The 18,940-nt window shown below is 56.4% G+C and overlaps 1 protein-coding gene and 3 long non-coding RNA genes across 8 annotated transcripts; all 4 read right to left on the bottom strand.

Annotated features, from left to right (window-relative positions):
- Positions 1-943: 943 nt before the first annotated feature.
- Positions 944-6,370, bottom strand: LOC309871781. Of its 3 annotated transcripts, none has more exons than XR_014315466.1 (5): positions 6,163-6,370; positions 3,580-3,678; positions 2,665-2,983; positions 1,180-1,345; positions 944-1,090 (listed from the first exon to the last, which is right to left on the bottom strand). It is a non-coding gene; the product is annotated as an uncharacterized lncRNA (long non-coding RNA). The 3 variants fall into 3 exon arrangements; XR_014315467.1 differs by having other exon boundaries at positions 3,580-3,674; XR_014315468.1 differs by lacking the exon at positions 3,580-3,678 and having other exon boundaries at positions 6,163-6,368.
- Positions 6,371-7,153: 783 nt separating this feature from the next.
- LOC309851789 (uncharacterized protein) lies at positions 7,154-12,608 on the bottom strand. Of its 2 annotated transcripts, XM_082707458.1 has the most exons (2): positions 12,306-12,608; positions 7,154-11,760 (listed from the first exon to the last, which is right to left on the bottom strand). In XM_082707458.1, the coding sequence occupies exons 1-2, from the start codon at positions 12,570-12,572 to the stop codon at positions 7,246-7,248; spliced, it is 4,782 nt and encodes a 1,593-aa protein (XP_082563584.1). In that variant the 5' UTR covers positions 12,573-12,608; the 3' UTR covers positions 7,154-7,245. The 2 variants fall into 2 exon arrangements, with proteins under 2 accessions (XP_082563584.1, XP_082563583.1); XM_082707457.1 differs by lacking the exon at positions 12,306-12,608 and having other exon boundaries at positions 7,154-12,187.
- Positions 12,609-13,018: 410 nt separating this feature from the next.
- Positions 13,019-18,458, bottom strand: LOC309851796. Of its 2 annotated transcripts, none has more exons than XR_014304940.1 (4): positions 18,249-18,458; positions 14,741-14,859; positions 13,482-13,724; positions 13,019-13,165 (listed from the first exon to the last, which is right to left on the bottom strand). It is a non-coding gene; the product is annotated as an uncharacterized lncRNA (long non-coding RNA). The 2 variants fall into 2 exon arrangements; XR_014304941.1 differs by having other exon boundaries at positions 13,482-13,669; positions 18,249-18,455.
- On the bottom strand, positions 14,928-15,965 carry LOC309851800. The gene is made up of 2 exons (XR_014304943.1): positions 15,656-15,965; positions 14,928-15,059 (listed from the first exon to the last, which is right to left on the bottom strand). It is a non-coding gene; the product is annotated as an uncharacterized lncRNA (long non-coding RNA).
- Positions 18,459-18,940: the final 482 nt, after the last annotated feature.

Genomic DNA, 18,940 nt, shown 5'->3' with positions numbered 1-18,940 from the left:
GGCTTCATCCCCATGTGCTGTGTGACCTTGAACCCTCACCTCTGTCACCACCCATTTCACGGAAGGGTAAACCCAGCTTTGAAGGGGGTTCCAGGCCAGAGTCCTGGCCAAGGCAGAGCCTGGAGCCTCCATGTCCACTGGAGAAACCTGGAAGGTTTGGCGGGGCAGGGTGGGGGGGGGGGACACAGGGTGGGTGGGACGCAAGAAGAACCCACTAACCCACCAAGGGTTCCCAGGCAAAGGCCTGCCCCTCCCTGCACTATTTTCATTCCTATGTGATGAGGGGGAGAAGGTGGGGGACCGGGCTCAGACTCTGGGAAACAGGACTGAGACAAGATGGGGGGGCCATTTCTGGTGCTTTCCTTGCCTCCTGGACTGCCTTCTCCCCCTGCTGATTTGCCCTCCTGAACACTTGAAGGAAGATCTACTAGATTGTGGAATTTGCTGGCTGGACACTACCCTTTGATGTTTGAGCTAAAACCCACACTCTTGCTCACAGTCAGTGCAGCCCCCACAGTCACCAATCGCTCACCCTACTCTGACGCCACTCATTTATTTGTTGTTTCCCAAACATCTCAAGTTCTTCCTACCACAGAGCCTTTACACTTGCTGTGCCTGCTTCCTGCGACACCCTCCTAGCTTTCTCCAGGGTGGCTCCTTCCCACCTTTCAGGTCTTAGTTCAAATATTACCTTCCCAGAGAGACCTCCCTGCCCTCTCAGAAAACCTGGACACGTGGGCCCTTGGGATTTGGCCACAGCCCCAATCTGTGACTCCATGACCCTCCGTTCCACCCAAAATGATGTCATTTGGTCCCCTGGCTATTGTCCATCCCCACCTTTGAGACTGTGGGCCCCATGAGGGTAGAGAAATGGTCCCCACTATGACGCCAGCACAAAGTAGACACCCAGAAACGTTTGTCACAGAAACCCATGACTCAGGAGGACACAGAGGAATGGTATGGGCTTTATTCTGGTAAGCATAGCCCCTCCACAGGTGCTTCTGCCCCATCCAAGCCCCCTTCTCTCTCAGCCCCGTGGAGATCACTCCGGTAGGCAATGGGCTGAAGATGACATTCGGTTCACAGCTCCCTGGAGGAGGGACACACAAAAGACATTCAGGCACCAGCAGGGTTTACAGCAGGGACTTGGGAAGGCCATCCCTCCAGCCCAGCCCCCACCTCATCGTGGAGACGTCATCCAGCTTCTAGAACTCAGACACACCCTGGTGGCAGCACTTCACAGCCATCAGCACAGACCCGATGAGCAAAACAGACACCACCAGACACACAGCCACCACCACGCCTGGGTTCCTGTGCAACTCGGGGGCCCCAGAGTCACCTGGAGCTGAAGGGAGGAAGCCTGAGTCAGCAGTGGACCCCACCCCTCCCAAGGCTGAAACACCCACCAGGGCCTGGAGCTTTTTTGAGTCCTTTCCCAGGAAGCTGTGCTCGCCTTCCCCTCCTACTGGTGCTGTGAATTTTTTTTTTTTTTTAAAGCAGCTTTGTCCTTTTCCTTGCGAATATCATCCATCTGTAAGGAATTCGTTCAGTTCTCTGTGTTTTCACTGCCCTCACTGGCCACTCGCCGGGGGTTCTTGCAAAGTGAGAAAAATCGAATCTAGAATTCTATTTCCAAATGCAGAAATGCTCTGAGGATACACATAAAAATTGACACTTCGGAAAAAAAAAAATTGACACTTCGGGAAGGCGGTTTGCATCCTGTGACTTGTGTTCACACCGTCCTTTGAACATTTTGGAGATGACGTATTATTTAGAAGGACAGTTTTTCTAAACTCCCTAACAATACTTGGCTTCTACAGAACCCCTGGGGCCCTGTATGGTCACATTCTGCAACTACTCTACCCTGGCTGCCCCCCATCCACTCGCAACCCACTCATCCACCCCAACCAACGGTTCCAGCCACTTCGCCCTCCCCAAGATCTACCAGGTACAGTCTGACCTCAAGACCTTTTGGCAGGCTGTGCCTGGACTGCTCTCCTGCTAGATACCTGGGTGATTCCCTCCTTCACCTCCTTAAACGGAGACATTTGCTGACCGTTCTTTACAAATTTCAATCCTAGGGGCGCCCAGGTAGCTCAGTCAGTGAAGCATCTGCCTTTGGCTCAGTCCTGAGATCTAGTCCCGCATCAGGGTCCTCGCTCAACAGGGAGCCTGCTTCTCCCTCTGCTTGTGCTCTTTCTCTCTCTCCCGACAAATAAATAAACATCTTTCAAAAAAAAAAAAAAAAGTCAGTCCTACCATGCAGCTCTTGATCTCGGGGCTGTGAGTTCAAGCCCCACATGCAGGTAGAGATTACTTAGTAAAAAAGGTTTTTAAAAAAATTTTTTTTAATTCAATCCACTTATATTGGCATTCTGGCCCCTTATCCTGTCTATTTTGTTCTTGTATAAAAAAATACATAATTTACTTATAATCTGTCTTCTGACAAAGCTATCTTTCACAGTACCTGGTGATACACACTAGGTGCTTAATAAATGTGCATAGAAGGAAGGTCTGAAAGGCTAAAATGAGACCTGGTAGAGACTGGGGAGAAGCCCTTCTCCACATATTCTCAGGTCTGTGTCTCTCCCTAGTGGTCAATCCCAGAACTGCAGCCTGGTACCCCCATCCATTTCTCCAACCCCCAAACCTCTTGGTACTCACCAGGGCAGGTGGTCACAGATGTCTCATCACTGGTGGCTGAGGGCAAGGAGGAGGGCTCTGTTCTGGGGCTGAGAGAGGTGGGGCTCCAAGGCAGGGTCAGGGTGGAGGAAGTTGGGAGACTGGAGTGGGAGAAAGGGGTAAGCTCTGAACCAGGGTAGACAGGACTCGGGTGAGTGGGTTGTGAGGAGGCGGACGCCAGCCCTGAATTTGGGGGGTTGGGGCTGGGGTTGGGTTGGGTGAGGGACGATGTCTCTAAATTTAAAGAGTTGTGGGGGTTCAAGTAGTTTTCCCCTGACCTATGGGCTCTGGTCAGTTGAGTCTGTTAAAAAAGAAACAGGTTCAAAATGGAGTCACTTGTGCTAAGCCCCACATCACCAAACCAAGACTTACTACCTGATCTAATTGCAGTGTCCACCCCTCTCACTGAAGTGTGACCTCTACCCTGTCAATCTGGAATGACCCAGTCAGGATTTGGGAGATAATCTGCCTCGTAGACTCCCTCTCCTCCCCTTTTCCCGCTAGGAAGGTACACCTGCTTGAAACAATCCACTGTTTGCCAGAAACTTCCTTTCCCTTCCCCCTTCTGCCTATAAAAGGCTTCCATTTTGTACAGCTCCTCAGAGCTCCTTTCTATCTGCTAAGATGGGCCCCTGTCCAATTTGTGAATTATTGAATAAAGCCATTTAGATCTTCAAATTTACTCCATTGGATTTTGTGTTTTAATAAGTCTGCCTCTAAACTCAGGGTTCTGGGGTGGATGGTAAAGCCTGTCTCTGAACTCAGGGGGCTGAAGTGGTTGGTGGAGGTTTCCACTGAACTTGGGCGAGGGAGGGCTGTAGCGCCGAAGCTGGCTTCTCTATTCTGCTCTCCAAGAGCCCCCCAAAAAATAACGCTTGGAAGGAAAATGCCACTGACCTGGAGGGGAGGGGATGGTTAGGGACGAGATGGGAGGCCCCAGCCCCAGCGTCTCTCTGGATGTCAATTTCCTTATTATCCCAGATAGTAAACACCTGCCTCTCAGCAAGACAGGGAAAATTTAGTGCACCACCTTGAGTGCTCAGTGGGAAAGCAAGGCATCCTGTCTGAAGTCCCACAGCCAGAGTTCCAGGCCAGGTCAGATTCTCCCAGCCCCCAACCTTGCTTTAGGATTCTAGAGGCCCTCTGAGCCCAGGCAGCATGCTGGGGAGCTCTCTCTTTCTTTTCTTTTTTCTTTTCTTTTCTTTTCTTTTCTTTTCTTTTCTTTTCTTTTCTTTTCTTTCCTTTTCTTTTCTTTCTCTCTTTTCTTTCTTTCCTTCCTTCTTCCAATTCAGCAAACTCTACCCTCCATGTGGGGCTTAATTAAACACATGACCCTGGGGGCGCCTGGGTGGCTCAGTGGGTTGGGCCGCTGCCTTCGGCTCAGGTCATGATCTCAGAGTCCTGGGATCGAGTCCCGCATCGGGCTCTCTGCTCAGCGGAGAGCCTGCTTCTCTCTCTCTCTCTGCCTGCCTCTCCATCTACTTGTGATTTCTCTCTGTCAAATAAATAAATAAAATCTTTAAAAAAAAAAAAAACGCATGACCCTGAGATCAAGATTCCCACCTCCACCACCTGAACCAGTCAGCTGCAACCCCCCCTGGGGAACTCTTTTAAACCTTTGGGGGCTCTGTTTGCCTGTAAAATGGACATCACATTAAGTCAGGACCTCTGAGCACTCACACAGGTCTGGTGCCCAGTGACGCTCAGCTGTACAGATGCAGTTCTGAGCTCCCAGGGAGAATCAGCCCCTAATTTTCTTTGCTAGGTACCTGGAAGGTCCCCAGGCTAAACTCAGAGCCTTAAATAAGGGCCTGGCTTAGAGTCCTGGGCTCTGGGAAGGAAGAATCAGTGGATTGGGTCTCTGAAAATCTACCCTGCTTTGTTCCAGCCGCTTCCTGGCTCCTACCCCACCCCAGGCACTGAGCCCCGGAGCTAGACAGAGTGGGTGAAGGTTTTGTGGGCCACCTCCCACAATGACTTCCCAGTTCTGGGCTCCCGGGTTCTTTAACAGTTTGCCAGTTCGTTGGTCAACCGCTCCCTGCCCCACCCCATCCACTTTGGCCTAGGCAAAAGTCAGCTGCTCCTCTTGCCTAACCCCAGGTAGCAAAAATGAGGAAGTAACTCCAGGGCTCGCCCCAGGAGGGAGCTGGGTGTATGCATCCACAATGCCCCATCCCACCCCACCCCATTTCTCTGTCCGGTCTCCTAGGCTCTGTGGCGATGACCAGGGAAGGCTTGAAGAGGCATCGTGCGCTGGCGTGATGTCATTTTCATTTTTCAGATGGGGAACTGAGGCTCAGGAGGGTAGGGAGTCTGGCCCCAGGTGACTGGGAAGGTGGGAAGAGGGCCCCTGAGGGCCCCCGAGGAGTCAGGGACGAAGAGGCCAGCCTCCCCAAACTGCTTCCCATCACTGAGGAATTTCTGCTGAAATCAGAAGTTGACTCAGGGCCATGGTGGACCCCCAGCCAATTCAGGACCCTCGGGGAGCCAAACTTTTAAAGTGAACTGAAGAATAGCAGTGGGTCTTGAGAGAGGAGGCAGGGGTGCGGGGGGACACCATCCCTGCGGGATGCCAGTAGGCAGGTGCTTATGGGCTGCGGGAGACTCGACCAGAAGGTGAAGTGGGGTCCTCTCCATGCACTGTACCGGAAGTTCGCTTTGCCCCGAGAGTCCTAGACCAGGAGGCTGGCGAGAGCCAAATCAACGGGTTCCAATCTGGGGCTGGCACAGCTGGGGGACTCGCCTTGCCTAAGGCTGTTTCCCGAGCTCCTCGAAGAGGCTAAGTGTGGGGTCTTTGGAACGCAGCTTGCCCGCAGGAGGAGTCCCATGCATGGTGGCCCCCAACTCAGGAGAGTCCAGGTTTGGGGCGGGGGCATGGGCTCAGAGAGAGCAATGACTTGGTGGGAGACGGAGAACGGGGGGAGAAGGATCCAAGTTCAACTCTTCTGCAGTCTGGGAACTGTCTTACAGGGCGGCAAACGGAAATTAAGTCAGGTACCAAGAATGTCTCCTGGGAGCCATAAATAGCATAAGTGACCAGGAAGTGAGCCCTTGTGTCTCCCCCCCCACCGCACCCCCACTCCACCAGAGCCACGGCGGGCTGGGGTGGGGTCCTCACTCCTCTCCCTGTGGGGGTGGGCTCCAAGAAACTGAAGTTTGAAACAAAACCTCGGACTGGGTATGGAGGCCCTTCTAGCCTCTGGCTGGTCCAGCTCCCGCTGGGATGGCAGAACGGGCAGTTTCGGGGCTGGGTGGGGCTGAGGGCTACAGCTGTGGTGGCCCTCCAGCTCTTGTCACCAGTGCCCCACCTTGCTTCAGAGAGGAGCGCCCCTCCAGGTTTGGGGGGGGCAGGGAAGACGAGAGGAGGGGCAGGCTGACCAGCGTGGCCGGAGAGAGGGGTCCAGAAGCCAGGTGTGGAGCTCAGCCATGGGCCCTGCTCCAGCTCCCTGGAAGCCAGGCCTCCTCCTGACCTGTTCTTACCTTTACATGCAGGAGTGGAGAGAAATTCCCGGACAGCAGCACCAGAGCCAGCAGCAGAAGTGGCGGGGGCAGCTGGGAGGGTGCCATTCTGGGACAGGGAGGGCTGAAGGCGGGCTCTGCACAGGTGTGCGGCCAGGTGCCTGCCGTCCGCACCTGCAGGCACAGGTGCAGGCACACCCTGCTGGCGGCCGGGGGGACTGCGCCCTGGTGGGGCCTCCAGACTGAGGCCCTGAGGGCGGGGAAGCGAGGTGGGGGTGGGGGTGGGGCACTGCTACTTAGTGCTCACCTTGGTGCCCCTGATGCCTTCTCCTGCCGCCCTCTCCACCTGGAACCCCCACCTTTCCTAAAAACCTCACCTAGACCATGACTCTGAAGCCCTCAAAATCTCCCTTTCCCTTCAAGACACTTCCTGCCCCCCCCCGCCAGTTCCCCTTCCCCTCCACTCTGTGGCCCCCTCCACAGCTGCCCCAAACCCATGCCGCCACCCATTTCTTCCCCCCTCCTCTCCCTCCCTCCCTCTCTGCCCTGTTCCTGCCCCTACAGGCTGGGTATATCTGTATCTGCCTTGATCTCCCCTAGTGGTGGGCGCTGAGAAAGGCAGGGTACACCTCCCAAATGAGGAAGTGGCTGGGACCCCCTAGCATTTCCTGAACAAGACATGCACCTGTAGGATTTTCCTGAGCCAACGAACTCATGGTAGCCATTCCAGGCCAGGTCCCCAGACACTGGCTTCTGGAATGTGCTGGGGACAACTTCCATCTGGAACTGACAGGACCCTACTAGCGGTGGATAGACACAGCAACCTAGGTGGGGTCCCATGTTCGGCCCTGACCTCCGGAAAAGGGCTTAGGGTCCCCATCCCAGCCACAGACCCCATGTATCAAGTGCCTGGTTGGAGGCTCCCATCCAGGCTGTTCCAGACCCTCCCAATTCCACCCCACGCTCCCCAAACCAGGCCCAAGACATCTCCATGAGCACAGTTGGACCAAGATCCAGGCTGTGGAGGGTTTTATTCGTTAGACCCAGAGAGCCACACTGCCCCTCCCTGGGCGTCCCCCTGCCGCCCACCAGTTAGCCAATGTCCTAGACGCCCGGCCACTGCATGTCTTCTGGGTTGTCCCACGCTGCTGCTCCCAAAAGTGCATCTGGAGTGAGACCGACCCGGGTGTGGTGGCCGCGCCAGTTGGCCTGAAGCATCTTCGCGGCCATCTGCTGCTGCCTCAGCTGGCGGCGCACGGCAAAGCCCCTCCAGGCTGACTGGATGGTCGTGGCTGCCTTATTCTGGAGATGGGACTGTTGGGAGCTCTGGGAGGCCATCGGGGAGTCACAGCCCCCTGGCATGCTGGCCTGGACCCTGGAACCCCGACCCATGCCATGCACCACCCGAGTGGGCAGGGTGTGGCCGCACATGTGGCAGGTGCGGGGGCTGGAGCCCACAAGCATCACCACGCTGGGCGGGCTCCCCAGGCTGGGGCTCAGGGACTGGCAGAAGGGACAGACGCGCGGCTGGCAGGACTGGAAACAGCGGTGGTCTGATGTGGACTTGGTCCTGTCGTCCGCCTTGGTCCATACACCAGGGACCAACTGCAGCTGGGTCTCTATCTGGCGGGCGCGGAAGCCTCGCCATGTGGCCTGGATGGTGGTGGCCGCTTGAGAGAGCCGGGCCAAGTCCCGCCGCACACGGTAGCCGCGCCAGGCGGCCTGGATGATGACAGCCCACTGGTGCCACACCCTGATGGTTCGGCGCACGAGGTAGCCGCGGGCGCATGCCTGGATGGTGACCACGGCACGGGTGACGACCTTCTCCACAGCCTGCAGCGACGCCACCTGTTCCCCCGACTGTTTGGAGTCCACTGCTGCCTCTCTGCCCACGGTGTCCCAGGGTTCTGAAGCCCTGGCCAGATCCCATGCGCCGTCAGGGGCCACGGTGCTGGTCGTGGGCCCGGCCGCTCCACTGGGGACGGCGGCAGAGTTCCACGCTTGGCCACCAGCTATGCCAGCGTCCACAGGGCCCTGGAGTACAGTGGGAGTCAGGGACACCCTCCGACAGTCTGAGGGAACCACAGCGCTCTGGAAATCCCAGGAGCCCGGCGTTGACTCCGGGGTAAAAAGGGGCCTCCGGGAACCGTCAGGTGAAGACTCATAGCCCAGAGACACCCTCCGAAACCCCGGGTGCAGCCTAGGGGCAGCCCCATTGGGGGCCATATCCATGGTGCGGATGATGGGTGTAACGGCTGGTGGGGTGCTCTCAGCGTGCCCGGGACTCTCCTGAGAGGACCTGGGGACCTGCTCCTGCACGTCGTACAAGGGCACCACCCTGGCAACATTACTGTCTAGCATGTCTGAGACAAGATAATCATGCACGGACCTATAGGATTTTCTGGAGCCAAGAGATTTGTGGCTGCTCTGAGCCAGGTCCTCAGGTGCTGGCTTCTTGTGGGCCCTGGGGACCGCGTCTACCTGGAAGCCATCAGATCCCACCCCACCAGCCGTGGGTGGATACAGCACCTGAGAGGCCTTGTAGGTGGTCCCGGACTTCTGGGAAGTGGGTGGGGTCCCCACCCCCACTACAGACCCTGGGTGAACACTGAAGGTCCTAGAATGGCTTTGGGCCAGCTTGGGGGATGCTGAGGCTACGGGAGAAGCCCCCATCTTGTGGGGATGGCCCTGAGGCCCCACGTGAGTCACCGAGGGACTCTGGGGCACAATGTGAGCCACCGATGCCCGTCGAGCCAAGGGGGCCCCAACAGCCTTGACAGACTCTCTGTGCACACTGGAAGCTGTGCTAGCAGTCACAAAGTGGGAACTGGGAGCCCCCCAGCTGGTAGCTGACCTCGGCAGCAGAGTTGGGGTGGTGTTCCCAGCCATCGAGGGCTTGGCAAAACTCAGGGACTGGCGCGGGACAGGAGCCATGCCACTGGTCAGAGACTTGGTCTGGCTGGGAACCATCTCCAACAACGGCCTTTGGACATCGGGAAAGAATTGCTGGCTGTGGCTGTGGCTGTGGCTGACGTCAGCTGACGGGGGATTCTGGGGCATCCATGGAGTTGCATCAAGGACCATGGACTCCGCACTGGATACGGACGCCCGGGACACAGCCTGGCTCGGGTTGTCTGGCTTCCTCATGACCTGGTCATCTGTGGTCTCAAATGACATCATCTCAAGAGCGTGGCTCAACTGGGTGGCCCTTTGTAGAACCGTGGGCGCCCGGTGTACTCTCCTGGTTATGCTGCTAGCTTCCAAGGCCTGCGGATGCAGCTGATCCAGGCCAGTGACATGGGATCCCTGGAAGGGGGCTGTAGACCCTTCCCTAGCCGGGGCTCCATGGTAAGGACGGGGAGTGATCCCGATCAACATGGACCCCTGGGGAAGGCTCTGGGCCACATTTCCCACTGTGGATGGCAGGCCAGCTACATTATCCGTGGACTCCAGAATCAGGCCCTGATTCAGTTCCCCAGAATCTATGGCTGGAACCACACTAGAGGTCACAGGCCTGGCAGATACACCCGGGACCATGCCACCCGCCGCTGAACCCGAGATCAGGTTTGGAACAGTCAAACTAAATGAGGGTCTTACAAAGCTTTGTCCCTTTCCTCCAGCCCCAGATGTTGCAATCAGACTAGGGGGCATCCCACTAGCCACAGAACCTGGAGGAAAGTTCTGGGCCACAGCACTGGCCACGGGATCTGGAGGAAGACCCTGGCCCATGCCGCTGATCACAGATCCTGGGGGAAGGCTGTGGCTGATACCATAGATCACAGATCCTTCGGGAAGGTTCTGAGGCACACCACTGACCACAAAACCGGGTGGAAGGTGGGGAGGCACACCATTGATCACAGACCCCGGAGGCAGGCTCTGGCCCACGCCCCGGATCACAGACCCTGGGGCAAGGCTGGGGGCTGTACCACTGGCCACGGTACCTGGGGCCATGGCTGTGGTCATCCTACTGGGTACAGAACCTGGTACCAGGCCACTAGCTGTGTCCACTACGGGCTCCTGATTGAAATCTTTTGCTTGTTCATAACCGGGTGCCACGATTGTGGCCACAGAAGGATGCTGCTGGTTCAAAGATATTGGAAGATCAACATTGACCTGAGACATGCTAGGGCCTGCGTCGGCCTGAGAAAACTTGATTGGACTCGTACCCAGTCTGTTGGGCACTGAAGCCCGAGAGAAACCAGGGCCCACCTCTGAGGCTTGCTCATGAATCAAAGGGGCACCTGCCCCAGAGGCCAGAGATGCACGGGGATCCACGCCACGGGCCTCCTGAAACTGGTTTGGGCCCATACCAGTCGCCACACTTCTCTGGCACACACTCCCTGTCGTGCCCGGAGACAGAGACCCTGGAGACATACTCAGGAACATACCAGCAGCCAGGGTCCCTCGAGACATATTTGGGAACATGCCAGCAGCCATAGTGCCCAGACCGATGCCTGTAGGCACACCCGGGAACAGAGACCCAGGACATGGATTGGTTCCCTGGTCTAGACAAGAGTCCTCGCCACTAGCCCCAGTTGCCTGGAAGAGATTTGGGGCTGAGAGAGGGAGAGCAGAATGTTCAGTGATGCTTGGGTGCCCCCTGCTGACTCCGAGTGGCTGATGAAACGTTAGCGACACCTGGCTGAACTCATGGGCCTGGGGGTTCGGGGCTACCCCATCAACCATTACGGGATCCTGACAGGGGGCCATGCTGGTGGCCACAGGTGACTGGCTCAGGTCTCGGCTCGTGCTGCTAGCAGCATAAGAATATGATGAACTCAAAGGGACTTCAGTGACCAATGACGGATGACCCAGAATGGGGGCCACTGCACTCACCCTTGAAGGTAGATTTGAACCCACCTTAGGGGCCCAACCTGATTGACCAGCTGCACAATTGGTACCAGCAATTACCGATGGCTGGAAGAGGCTGAGGGGCCCCTGATTGGCCACAAAGGACTGGGCTAGGCTCGGGGCCACCCCACCGGTCATAGGTGGCGGGCCTGGGCTGGAGACCACCACAGAAGGCCCTGATGGTGGGGCTAGGCTGGGAGCCACCACACAGGCCACTGATGACTGGCCTAGGCTGGGAGCCTCTCCACTGGTCACTGATGGCTGGTGTAGGCTGGGGGCCACTACACAGGCCACTGGTGCTTGGGCTAGGCTGGGGGTCACCCCACCAGTCACTGATGGCGGCGCTATAGTGGGACCCTCCCCATCAGTCATAGATGGCTTAGTTAAGCTGGGGGTCATCGCATCGGCCACACATGGCTTAGCTAGGCTGGGTGTTACCCCACTGGACACCAATGGCTGGGCAAGTCTGGGGGCCACCCCACCGGTCACAGATGCCTGGGCTAGGCTGGGGGACACCCTACCGGTCACAGATGCCTGGGTTAGGCTGGGGGCCACCCCACCGGTCACAGATGCCTGGGCTAGGCTGGGGGACACCCTACCGGTCACAGATGCCTGGGTTAGGCTGGGGGCCACCCCACCGGTCACAGATGCCTCGGTTAGGCTGGGGGCCACCCCACTGGTCACCAATGACCGGGCTAGGCTGGGAACTACCCCACTGGTCACAGATGTCTGAGCCAGGCTGGGGGACACCCCACCAGTCATAGATGCCTGGGCTAGGCTGGGGGACACCACACTGGTCACTGATGGCCGGGCTAAGCGAGGGGCCAGCCCACCAGTCATAGATGCCTGGACTAGGCTGGGGACTACCCCATGGGTCATAGATGCCGGGGCTAGGCTGGGGGACACCCTAGTGGTCACCGATGACCGGGCTAGGCTGGGAACCACCCCACCGGTCACAGATGCCTGGGCTAGGCTAGGGGCCACCCCACCGGTCACAGATGTCTGAGCCAATCTGGGAGCCACTCCACCGGTCATAGATGCCTGGGCTAGGCTGGGGGACACCCCACTGGTCATAGATGCCTGGGCTAGGCTGGGGGCCACCCCACCAGTCATAGATGCCTGGACTAGGTTGGGGGACACCTGCCCGATCACAGATGCCTGGGCTAGGCTGGGGGACACCCCACTGGTCATAGATGCCTGGGCTAGGTTGGGGGACACCACACCGGTCATAGATGCCTGGGCTAGGTTGGGGGACACACACTGGTCACTGAATGCCGGGCTAGGCTGGGAACCACCCCACCGGTCACAGACACCTGGGCTAGGCTGGGGGACACCCTACCGGTCATAGATGCCTGGGCTAGGCTGGGGGACACCCCACCGGTCATAGATGCCTGGGCTAGGCTGGGGGACATCCCACCGGTCATAGATGCCTGGGATAGGCTGGGGGACACCCCACCAGTCATAGATGCCTGGGTTAGGCTGGGGGACACCCCACCGGTCACAGATGCTTGGGCTAGGCTGGGGGACACCACACTGGTCACTGGTGGCCTGGCTAGGCTGGGAACCACCCCACCGGTCATAGATGTCTGGGCTCAGCTACGGGCCACCCTACCGGTCATAGAAGCCTGGGCTTGGCTGGGGGACACCCCACCGTTCATAGATAGTTCTTCCTACCACAGAGCCTTTACACTTACTGTGCCTGCTACCTGCGACACCCTCCTAGTTTTCTCCATGGTGGCTCCTTCCCACCTTTCAGGTCTTAGTTCAAATATTACCTTCCCAGAGAGACCTCCCTGCCCTCTCAGAAAACCTGGACACATGGGCCCTTGGGATTTGGCCACAGCCCCAATCTGTGACTCCATGACCCTCCGTTCCACCCAAAATGATGTCATTTGGTCCCCTGGCTATTGTCCATCCCCACCTTTGAGACTGTGGGCCCCATGAGGGTAGAGAAATGGTCCCCACTATGACGCCAGCACAAAGTAGACACCCAGAAACGTTGTCACAGAAGCCCATGACTCAGGAGGACACAGAGGAATGGTATGGGCTTTATTCTGGTAAGCATAGCCCCTCCACAGGTGCTTCTGCCCCATCCAAGCCCCCTTCTCTCTCAGCCCCGTGGAGATCACTCCGGTAGGCAATGGGCTGAAGATGACATTCGGTTCACAGCTCCCTGGAGGAGGGACACACAAAAGACATTCAGGCACCAGCAGGGTTTACAGCAGGGACTTGGGAAGGCCATCCCTCCAGCCCAGCCCCCACCTCATCGTGGAGACGTCATCCAGCTTCTAGAACTCAGACACACCCTGGTGGCAGCACTTCACAGCCATCAGCACAGACCCGATGAGCAAAACAGACACCACCAGACACACAGCCACCACCACGCCTGGGTTCCTGTGCAACTCGGGGGCCCCAGAGTCACCTGGAGCTGAAGAGAGGAAGCCTGAGTCAGCAGTGGACCCCACCCCTCCCAAGGCTGAAACACCCACCAGGGCCTGGAGCTTTTTTGAGTCCTTTCCCAGGAAGCTGTGCTCGCCTTCCCCTCCTACTGGTGCTGTGAATTTTTTTTTTTTTTTAAAGCAGCTTTGTCCTTTTCCTTGCGAATATCATCCATCTGTAAGGAATTCGTTCAGTTCTCTGTGTTTTCACTGCCCTCACTGGCCACTCGCCGGGGGTTCTTGCAAAGTGAGAAAAATCGAATCTAGAATTCTATTTCCAAATGCAGAAATGCTCTGAGGATACACATAAAAATTGACACTTCGGGAAAAAAAAATTGACACTTCGGGAAGGCGGTTTGCATCCTGTGACTTGTGTTCACACCGTCCTTTGAACATTTTGGAGATGATGTATTATTTAGAAGGACAGATTTTTCTAAACTCCCTAACAATACTTGGCTTCTACAGAACCCCTGGGGCCCTGTATGGTCACATTCTGCAACTACTCTACCCTGGCTGCCCCCCATCCACTCGCAACCCACTCATCCACCCCAACCAACGGTTCCAGCCACTTCGCCCTCCCCAAGATCTACCAGGTACAGTCTGACCTCAAGACCTTTTGGCAGGCTGTGCCTGGACTGCTCTCCTGCTAGATACCTGGGTGATTCCCTCCTTCACCTCCTTAAACGGAGACATTTGCTGACCGTTCTTTACAAATTTCAATCCTAGGGGCGCCCAGGTAGCTCAGTCAGTGAAGCATCTGCCTTTGGCTCAGTCCTGAGATCTAGTCCCGCATCAGGGTCCTCGCTCAACAGGGAGCCTGCTTCTCCCTCTGCTTGTGCTCTTTCTCTCTCTCCCGACAAATAAATAAACATCTTTCAAAAAAAAAAAAAAAAAAGTCAGTCCTACCATGCAGCTCTTGATCTCGGGGCTGTGAGTTCAAGCCCCACATGCAGGTAGAGATTACTTAGTAAAAAAGGTTTTAAAAAATTTTTTTTTAATTCAATCCACTTATATTGGCATTCTGGCCCCTTATCCTGTCTATTTTGTTCTTGTATAAAAAAATACATAATTTACTTATAATCTGTCTTCTGACAAAGCTATCTTTCACAGTACCTGGTGATACACACTAGGTGCTTAATAAATGTGCATAGAAGGAAGGTCTGAAAGGCTAAGATGAGACCTGGTAGAGACTGGGGAGAAGCCCTTCTCCACATATTCTCAGGTCTGTGTCTCTCCCTAGTGGTCAATCCCAGAACTGCAGCCTGGTACCCCCATCCATTTCTCCAACCCCCAAACCTCTTGGTACTCACCAGGGCAGGTGGTCACAGATGTCTCATCACTGGTGGCTGAGGGCAAGGAGGAGGGCTCTGTTCTGGGGCTGAGAGAGGTGGGGCTCCAAGGCAGGGTCAGGGTGGAGGAAGTTGGGGGACTGGAGTGGGAGAAAGGGGTAAGCTCTGAACCAGGGTAGACAGGACTCGGGTGAGTGGGTTGTGAGGAGGCGGACGCCAGCCCTGAATTTGGGGGGTTGGGGCTGGGGTTGGGTTGGGTGAGGGACGATGTCTCTAAATTTAAAGAGTTGTGGGGGTTCAAGTAGTTTTCCCCTGACCTATGGGCTCTGGTCAGTTGAGTCTGTTAAAAAAGAAACAGGTTCAAAATGGAGTCACTTGTGCTAAGCCCCACATCACCAAACCAAGACTTACTACCTGATCTAATTGCAGTGTCCACCCCTCTCACTGAAGTGTGACCTCTACCCTGTCAATCTGGAATGACCCAGTCAGGATTTGGGAGATAATCTGCCTCGTAGACTCCCTCTCCACCCCTTTTCCCGCTAGGAAGGTACACCTGCTTGAAACAATCCACCGTTTGCCAGAAACTTCCTTTCCCTTCCCCCTTCTGCCTATAAAAGGCTTCCATTTTGTACAGCTCCTCAGAGCTCCTTTCTATCTGCTAAGATGGGCCCCTGCCCAATTTGTGAATTATTGAATAAAGCCATTTAGATCTTCAAATTTACTCCATTGGATTTTGTGTTTTAATAAGTCTGCCTCTAAACTCAGGGTTCTGGGGTGGATGGTAAAGCCTGTCTCTGAACTCAGGGGGCTGAAGTGGTTGGTGGAGGTTTCCACTGAACTTGGGCGAGGGAGGGCTGTAGCGCCGAAGCTGGCTTCTCTATTCTGCTCTCCAAGAGCCCCCCAAAAAATAACGCTTGGAAGGAAAATGCCACTGACCTGGAGGGGAGGGGATGGTTAGGGACGAGATGGGAGGCCCCAGCCCCAGCGTCTCTCTGGATGTCAATTTCCTTATTATCCCAGATAGTAAACACCTGCCTCTCAGCAAGACAGGGAAAATTTAGTGCCCCACCTTGAGTGCTCAGTGGGAAAGCAAGGCATCCTGTCTGAAGTCCCACAGCCAGAGTTCCAGGCCAGGTCAGATTCTCCCAGCCCCCAACCTTGCTTTAGGATTCTAGAGGCCCTCTGAGCCCAGGCAGCATGCTGGGGAGCTCGCTCTTTCTTTTCTTTTCTTTTCTTTTCTTTTCTTTTCTTTTCTTTTCTTTTCTTTTCTTTTCTTTTCTTTTCTTTTCTTTTCTTTCTTTCTTTCTTTTCTTTCTTTCCTTCCTTCTTCCAATTCAGCAAACTCTACCCTCCATGTGGGGCTTAATTAAACACATGACCCTGGGGGCGCCTGGGTGGCTCAGTGGGTTGGGCCACTGCCCTTGGCTCAGGTCATGATCTCAGAGTCCTGGGATCGAGTCCCGCATTGGGCTCTCTGCTCAGCGGAGAGCCTGCTTCTCTCTCTCTCTCTGCCTGCCTCTCCATCTACTTGTGATTTCTCTCTGTCAAATAAATAAATAAAATCTTAAAAAAAAAAAAAAAAAACGCATGACCCTGAGATCAAGATTCCCACCTCCACCACCTGAACCAGTCAGCTGCAACCCCCCCTGGGGAACTCTTTTAAACCTTTGGGGGCTCTGTTTGCCTGTAAAATGGACATCACATTAAGTCAGGACCTCTGAGCACTCACACAGGTCTGGTGCCCAGTGACGCTCAGCTGTACAGATGCAGTTCTGAGCTCCCAGGGAGAATCAGCCCCTAATTTTCTTTGCTAGGTACCTGGAAGGTCCCCAGGCTAAACTCAGAGCCTTAAATAAGGGCCTGGCTTAGAGTCCTGGGCTCTGGGAAGGAAGAATCAGTGGAATGGGTCTCTGAAAATCTACCCTGCTTTGTTCCAGCCGCTTCCTGGCTCCTACCCCACCCCAGGCACTGAGCCCCGGAGCTAGACAGAGTGGGTGAAGGTTTTGTGGGCCACCTCCCACAATGACTTCCCAGTTCTGGGCTCCCGGGTTCTTTAACAGTTTGCCAGTTCGTTGGTCAACCGCTCCCTGCCCCACCCCATCCACTTTGGCCTAGGCAAAAGTCAGCTGCTCCTCTTGCCTAACCCCAGGTAGCAAAAATGAGGAAGTAACTCCAGGGCTCGCCCCAGGAGGGAGCTGGGTGTATGCATCCACAATGCCCCATCCCACCCCACCCTATTTCTCTGTCCGGTCTCCTAGGCTCTGTGGCGATGACCAGGGAAGGCTTGAAGAGGCATCGTGCGCTGGCGTGATGTCATTTTCATTTTTCAGATGGGGAACTGAGGCTCAGGAGGGTAGGGAGTCTGGCCCCAGGTGACTGGGAAGGTGGGAAGAGGGCCCCTGAGGGCCCCCGAGGAGTCAGGGACGAAGAGGCCAGCCTCCCCAAACTGCTTCCCATCACTGAGGAATTTCTGCTGAAATCAGAAGTTGACTCAGGGCCATGGTGGACTCCCAGCCAATTCAGGACCCTCGGGGAGCCAAACTTTTAAAGTGAACTGAAGAATAGCAGTGGGTCTTGAGAGAGGAGGCAGGGGTGCGGGGGGACACCATCCCTGCGGGATGCCAGTAGGCAGGTGCTTATGGGCTGCGGGAGACTCGACCAGAAGGTGAAGTGGGGTCCTTTCCATGCACTGTACCGGAAGTTCGCTTTGCCCCGAGAGTCCTAGACCAGGAGGCTGGCGAGAGCCAAATCAACGGGTTCCAATCTGGGGCTGGCACAGCTGGGGGACTCGTCTTGCCTAAGGCTGTTTCCCGAGCTCCTCAAAGAGGCTAAGTGTGGGGTCTTTGGAACGCAGCTCTTGCCCGCAGGAGGAGTCCCATGCATGGTGGCCCCCAACTCAGGAGAGTCCAGGTTTGGGGCGGGGGCATGGGCTCAGAGAGAGCAATGACTTGGTGGGAGACGGAGAACGGGGGGAGAAGGATCCAAGTTCAACTCTTCTGCAGTCTGGGAACTGTCTTACAGGGCAGCAAACGGAAATTAAGTCAGGTACCAAGAATGTCTCCTGGGAGCCATAAATAGCATAAGTGACCAGGAAGTGAGCCCTTGTGTCTCCCCCCCCACCCCACCCCCACTCCACCAGAGCCACGGCGGGCTGGGGTGGGGTCCTCACTCCTCTCCCTGTGGGGGTGGGCTCCAAGAAACTGAAGTTTGAAACAAAACCTCGAACTGGGTATGGAGGCCCTTCTAGCCTCTGGCTGGTCCAGCTCCCGCTGGGATGGCAGAACGGGCAGTTTCGGGGCTGGGTGGGGCTGAGGGCTACAGCTGTGGTGGCCCTCCAGCTCTTGTCACCAGTGCCCCACCTTGCTTCAGAGAGGAGCGCCCCTCCAGGTTTGGGGGGCAGGGAAGATGAGAGGAGGGGCAGGCTGACCAGTGTGGCCGGAGAGAGGGGTCCAGAAGCCAGGTGTGGAGCTCAGCCATGGGCCCTGCTCCAGCTCCCTGGAAGCCAGGCCTCCTCCTGACCTGTTCTTACCTTTACATGCAGGAGTGGAGAGAAATTCCCGGACAGCAGCACCAGAGCCAGCAGCAGAAGTGGCGGGGGCAGCTGGGAGGGTGCCATTCTGGGACAGGGAGGGCTGAAGGCGGGCTCTGCACAGGTGTGCGGCCAGGTGCCTGCCGTCCGCACCTGCAGGCACAGGTGCAGGCACACCCTGCTGGCGGCCGGGGGGACTGCGCCCTGGTGGGGCCTCCAGACTGAGGCCCTGAGGGCGGGGAAGCGAGGTGGGGGTGGGGGTGGGGCACTGCTACTTAGTGCTCACCTTGGTGCCCCTGATGCCTTCTCCTGCCGCCCTCTCCACCTGGAACCCCCACCTTTCCTAAAAACCTCACCTAGACCATGACTCTGAAGCCCTCAAAATCTCCCTTTCCCTTCAAGACACTTCCTGCCCCCCCCCCGCCAGTTCCCCTTCCCCTCCACTCTGTGGCCCCCTCCACAGCTGCCCCAAACCCATGCCGCCACCCATTTCTTCCCCCCTCCTCTCCCTCCCTCCCTCTCTGCCCTGTTCCTGCCCCTACAGGCTGGGTATATCTGTATCTGCCTTGATCTCCCCTAGTGGTGGGCGCTGAGAAAGGCAGGGTACACCTCCCAAATGAGGAAGTGGCTGGGACCCCCTAGCATTTCCTGAACAAGACATGCACCTGTAGGATTTTCCTGAGCCAACGAAC

Source organism: Mustela nivalis (genome assembly GCF_964662115.1).
Source record: "Mustela nivalis genome assembly, chromosome: 1".
Taxonomy (NCBI): domain Eukaryota; kingdom Metazoa; phylum Chordata; class Mammalia; order Carnivora; family Mustelidae; genus Mustela; species Mustela nivalis.
The sequence above is the reverse complement of the archived record's forward strand: the minus strand, read 5'-3'. Positions and strand labels throughout refer to the sequence as shown.